At 51.8% G+C, this 6000-nt stretch overlaps 1 protein-coding gene across 3 annotated transcripts in view; it reads left to right on the top strand.

Annotated features, from left to right (window-relative positions):
* Positions 1–6000, top strand: part of Plxdc1 (plexin domain containing 1) — a 63433-nt gene that overhangs the window by 25049 nt on the left and 32384 nt on the right. For 2 of the 3 annotated variants that reach the window (NM_001163608.1, XM_006534301.4), the window contains exons 3-4: positions 5034–5198; positions 5453–5522. In NM_001163608.1, the coding sequence (NP_001157080.1) occupies positions 5034–5198; positions 5453–5522 (235 nt within the window). The remainder of the gene's footprint in view (positions 1–5033; positions 5199–5452; positions 5523–6000) is intronic. The other variant, NM_028199.3, reaches the window with a different exon arrangement.

The raw sequence follows: 6000 nt of genomic DNA, 5'->3' as shown, positions 1-6000 counted from the left end.
GTATGATTCCATAGGTAGACATGTGTGTCTATGCCTACATGTGCTTGTACGTACATGTGTGACCTGGAGTGTGGGTGCATGTGAGGTACATATATGTGTACCCTTTGTGTCGATGTTTTGAGGGCCTGTATGCTTCAGGACCTGCCAACAAGAAGGGTCATCATTGGTCAGGTATGGCCCCTCCCACTTGGAGCAGAGCCTGAGTTGCACTTACCCAGCCTGTTGGGATATTAGTAGCTGGAAGGGACTGGGAGAGAGCTACAGGTGACAGCTCCTTAAATGCCCTTGATCTGAACAAGTGCAATCTTTTGTCACCTCAAAGATGTCACTGGAGGGCCCCTAGGGGACTCCAAGAATGAACCCACATACCTCCCTTAAATGCTGCAGCTGAGTGTTAGGCTATCACAGGCTATGGACTTGGGTGTCACCTGGCTATGGACTGGCTATCACCTAGCTGTGGATGTGGCTATAACAGACATGCCTGTGGACCTGGCTGTCACCTGGCTGTGGACCTGGCTGCCACCTGGCTGTGGACAATGCTATTACAGGCTGTGGCCCTTGCTACCTGTTATCCCATGGTGGACAAGACTCAGAGCAATGAGCCATCCAGACACATTCCCAGAGTCCCCACTCTTTCTAAAGGAGGTAACAAGAGATGTGTTTGTGTGTCAGAGTATGGCAGTTTTCCTCCCAGGTTTGGGGACGCTCTTGCCTTGTGAGTCCTGAAAAGCAGGCTGACAGAGTCTGACTCTTCTCTCAGTTACCGTGTGTCATCACCCTCAACACGGCTGCCCAAGTCCCCGAAACCCTGTTTTCTCCTGCTGTCACACCTGCATGTTAACACGATCCATGTCGAGAGCCAATGATAGAAGCTGCAAAACAGACAGAGCTTGTGCAGGCCTTGAACTGAGTCCTGGGTCCTGCTCAGCCAGCCCTGCTCTGGGCCAGAGCTCCCTAAGGAATGCAACCCCTGACCTGAAGGAACTCATATCCTATGGGTATAAGAGTCCTTTAAAAAGGCCGGAGAGGTGGCTCAGAGGTTAAGGACACTCCTGCTCCTCTGCAGGTCCCATGTTCAATTCCCAGCACCCACATCATGGCTCACAATCGTCTATAACTCCAGTTCCAGGAGATCTGCTAACCTCTCCTGGCCTCTTTTGGCACTGTGCACACACCTGGTACCCAGACATATATGCAAGCAAAACACTCACACACGTGAAGGAAGTAAACCTTATGTTGTTGGTTGTAAGCCTATCCTCTAACAGCTGAGCCATCTCATCTTCAGCCCAGAAGTACGTACATCTTAATGAAAGAAAACTTGAAGAAGCCAGATCAGATAGCTCAGAGTGTGGGCTAGCCTCTTAAGGGATTGAGCACTTACTGAGCAGCCAATTACTCCACTCTCGCCCCAGACAGGGTCTCATGTAGCCCAGGCTAGCCTCAAACTCACTGTAGTTGAGGATGGCTGTAGTTCTGGGACTTCAGGGATTTGTACCAGGCCTTTTTGGATCATGGAAAAAAAAATTTTAGGGACCGAAGACACCAAGGCCCTGAGGCAGACAAGTGTTGATGATTTCCAGAACAGAGAGACACCCAGTAAAGAGGGAGAAAAAGGGGGGTGCAGGAGTGGGGGTGGGCACAGGATCAGACCACTGCCATCTAAAGTTTGTTTAGGTGACAGGCGTCAGAGACTTAAGAGCCATCCTTCCAACGTGTCATCAAAAACCTAGGCCCCACCCAGCTCTGTACCCTTCCATCCTTAGGATGTGGTACCTGCCCTTAAACTTACAATGTGGTTTTTGGAGCTCCAGCTATCAGGTCTGCATGCCAGACTGGAGGAGGAGGAAGAAGAGGAGGAGGAGGAGGAGGAAGAGGAGGAGGAGGAGGAGGAAGAGGAGGAGGAGGAGGAGGAAGAGGAGGAGGAGGAAGAGGAGGAGGAGGAGGAGGAGGAGGAGGAGGAAAAAGCTAACAGGGACAAGCAGTTAAATTGGATTTCTTCCCAAAGACCCCATTAAAATCTCCATAGCCAGTTGTTTGTTTTCTGTTGTGCTGTTGTATGCTGGACATATTGCTTACTCTGATGCTCCGTTAGTGACAAGGAATCTGGAATGCACGTTGTCTAGGCAACGCCAGGCTCTGGCCCACAGGGCCTAGCACACTGTGGTAAGAGGTCCAACATTCATTCTCTCTAACTGAGCGCCAGGGTGTCCTAAGCAGGGGAGTGACAGGGAGGGAGGCAAACAACTCCAGGCTGCCCCCACGGAACCACAGCAGCTTACAGCTGAGGGTACCTGAATTCATTTTCTGCTGTAAGACATTTATTCTCTCCCGGGCCTAGAGTCTGAAGCCACTCTCCTTCTGGAGGCCCTGGGAAGAGCCACTCCTGCCAGCCTCTTAGCTCCTGGCGACTCCTGGGCATCCCTGGCCCTCCTTGGCCTAAGGACATCAGTCCAGTCTCTGCCTCTGCGATCACATGACTTCCTGGGTCTCATTTCCTCTGTCTGGCTCTTGCCCTCCAGAGATAAAGATAGCATCTGGGCTGTGGTGGTGATGCCTTTATTCGAAGCAGGCAAGTGGATCTCTGAGTTTGAGGTTAGCCTGGTCTACTGAGTGAGTTTCAGGATAGCCAGGGTCACACAGAGAGACCATGTCGTCAACAACAACAACAACAGAGACAGCAGCCATTGAATCAAACTTCTCTAATCCAGGGTGACCTTGACTCTACTTACTTGAAGAGACTCTGTTTCTAGGAAGGTCACCTTTGTGGATGCTGGAGAATGGGATTGGACACACCTTTAGGGAGGCTGAGCTTAAAGCCACCGCAGCATGCCCAAGGAATGGAATGTCCTTCCCACTCCTCCCCTTCAGAGCCAGCCAGGCCTTCAGCCTGAGTTTTGATGAGGCAGGTTTATTTTCAAATTCGCAACCCATTCCTCACTGGTCTCTTAGTCATAAGAGGGCATATTGTGCCTCAAATGCAGTTTGTTGGAATTTCTTCTGTTGCTGGGCAACAAACCCTGCACCTTGCATGTGCTCTCACGCTGAGCTGGGTCCCAAGCTGGGCTTTCACTTGCTTTGTGTTTGCTTATTTATTTATTATTCCTTGTATTTTGAGGCAGAGGCTCAACAAGTTACCTGGGTTGTCCCAGACTCTATGTAGCTCTGGCTGGCCTTGAACTCGTGAGCCTCCTGTCTTAGCCTTCCAAGTCCCTGGGATTAGAAACACGTGCCACCTGACGCCCACACACTTGTTGAGCACTGATCAGGTGAGGGAGAACCTTGGTCCAAAGGTACAGAGGTGACTCCCTTGTTTCTGCATGTCAGGGGCTGACGTTGAAGCAGGAGCAGTCATCTAAGGCTGCATGGTTGCACATGCCTGAAATCCTAAGCACTTGAGAGGTAGAAGCAGGAGAATTGGGAGTTCAAGACCAGTCTTGGCTACGTAGCAAGTTCTAGGCCAACCTCAGCAAGTTCTAGGCCAACCTCAGCTACTCGATTGAGACCCTGTGTTAAAATCAACCTGTATAGTAGTGGCGCACGCCTTCAATCCCAGCCCTTGGGAGGCAGAGGCAGGATCTCTGTGAGTTTGAGGCCAGTCTGGTCTACAGAAGCTAGCCAGGGCTACACAGAGAAACCCTGTCTCAAAAGCAAACCAAAATGAAACCAACAAGTTGGGGTGAGGGGAGTGGGGGCTGATTTTCTTTTTTTTTTTCAAAATTTTAAGCTCTATTTTTTTAAAGATTTATTGTCTTTTTATTTATGTGTATGTGCACGTGGTGCCCACAGAGACCAGGTCCCTCAGAGCTGGCGTTTGCAGGTGACTGTGAACCCCGCAGTGTGGATGCTGGGAACTGAACCCTGGTCCTCTGACGGAGCAGTAAGCACTGTTAGTGTGGAGTGAACCGTCTCTCCAGCCAGAGCTGGCCTTTATTAAACTATTTTGTTTGAAATGGGAGTGTAGCCTGGCAAAAGCAGGTGGTTCCAGCAGAATCCCCCCATCCCATGTTTCTTTACTTACCCCCCCCACCCTTAGCCCACCCCAACCCTAGAGCTCCAAAATGTTCTCACAGGGAATTGCTTGTCACAGGGAGCCATGCTCTGCCTCTCTGCAGGCATACAGTGGCCAGGGCCCCACTTCCCAGCTTCCACTGGGCTCAGGCCAAGCACTGGCAGTTGGCTTGCTCAGCAGGAAGAACACGGTTTGCTCTGTTGTGTCTGCAGCCTGATTAATGATCCATGATGCCCGGGGCATCACCGTAGCCGAGGTAGCCTTGGGAGCCTTTGACCTCCCTGATGCTGCCTCCTGTGAGGTGCTTTTGGGACAGCTCCAGGCAGTGCTGAGACAGCCCAGCTCACTGGCTTTCCCTGGCCTGCTATAAGGGTTGGCCCCAGATGCTCCTCTGAGGGAGACTTTGGAAAGAAACCCAGCCTGCTGTGGTATCTGCATCAGCCACACAGGGAGATGTGAAATTATCCCCTGAGGAACTCCTCACTTCTCTCCTCCATCTGGTGACCACAGAGAACAGGCACTACTGTTTTCTGTTCTGCTCTTGCCTCTGTGCCTGGGTTCCATTGCCTGTGTCCTGCCTCCGCCATCAGACTAGCAACTCTGGCGACTACCTTCTCCATTAGACATCTAAGACCTAGTTGTTATAGCTGTTGTATTTTCTCTCTTTTCTTAGGCAGGTCAGAGATTATGTCCTCTGTGATCTAGGCATGGTCCTTGAAATGAAGGCTTTATCTGGGGCTTCTCCATCATGTCCCCAATACTGATCTTGCCCTTCATCATGCTCTGAAACATTTAGAGTTACAGGATAACTCTGGCTTGTCTGGACAGGACAGGGCTGAGTATACGTGGAGCAACGGCCAGACTTGTTGAGGAATGGCTTGGGAGAGACACCAAGGGTGTTGCAGGGACTTTCAGGCCTAAAGCATTCAGTCAGGTGCGCTGGGCCAGGAGGATATTGGGAAGTCTGAGTAGGGAGAAGCAGAGGATGGTGCCCAGCTTGCCTGGCTCCTCACGCCACCTCTAGGCTCTGTCTCTGTCCCCGCAGGAGGACAACCATAACTACTACGTGTCCCGTGTCTACGGCCCTGGTGAGAAACAAAGCCAGGATCTGTGGGTGGACCTGGCTGTGGCCAACCGGAGTCATGTGAAGATCCACAGGATCCTCTCCAGTTCTCACCGACAGGCTTCAGTGAGTGCCTAGGCCTAACAGGACTCGGGGCTAGGCCAGCAATGGCGGCCTGGGAGTACATGGGGCTATGGCCTGAGATTTGTAATTGGAGCGGGTTCAGTCAGAGGAAGCTCAGTGGGGTACCCAGCTGTCATCCTAGGAGCCATCCCCTGGATATGCTGGTGCCCACATTGTTCAGATAAGTCTGGTGTAGGGAGGGTGACCTGTGTCTGGCAGGCAGTACCACCCATGGGGACTCTCTCCTGTCCCTGCAGAGAGTGGTCTTGTCCTTTGATTTCCCTTTCTATGGGCATCCTCTGCGGCAGATCACCATAGCAACCGGAGGTAAGGACAAACCAATGAGGTTGGGGGGAGGACGTGGAGGTCTCAGCCTGACTCAGAGAGGGACTCACTGAAAACAGGTGGTGGATAGGTGGGTGAGGGAGGGAGGAACTCAGGGACTGTCTCAATTGCCCCACCCAAATCAGATGATCTGTGTGCGTGCCTGCCTGTGGGACTCTGAGCATGAGTTCATTACTCTGGGCCCAAACAGCTGGCATGTGGACCTCTGGGGTCTCTTTTTCGGAGACCGAGGGATCAAGGACTCAGGTCCCCTGATCCGAGGACCTCTCTGACTTCCTGTTACTTTCATCCTATTTCCTGAAACAGGAGAGGTTGGGAGTCACTTCCTCTCCCTTCTCCCACCCCTTGTGCTTGTAATCTGTGCCTATCCAGAGATATGGGGCAAGCATTCTCTAATCTGGGCCATTTTTCTATCTCACCAAGTACAGAGCCCACTGGGTAGGGAGGGGTTGAAGCCATC

Source organism: Mus musculus, chromosome 11 (assembly GCF_000001635.26).
Source record: "Mus musculus strain C57BL/6J chromosome 11, GRCm38.p6 C57BL/6J".
NCBI classification, from domain to species: Eukaryota; Metazoa; Chordata; class Mammalia; order Rodentia; family Muridae; genus Mus; species Mus musculus.
Note: the sequence above shows the minus strand (reverse complement) of the source record. Positions and strands in the feature narration are given on the sequence as shown.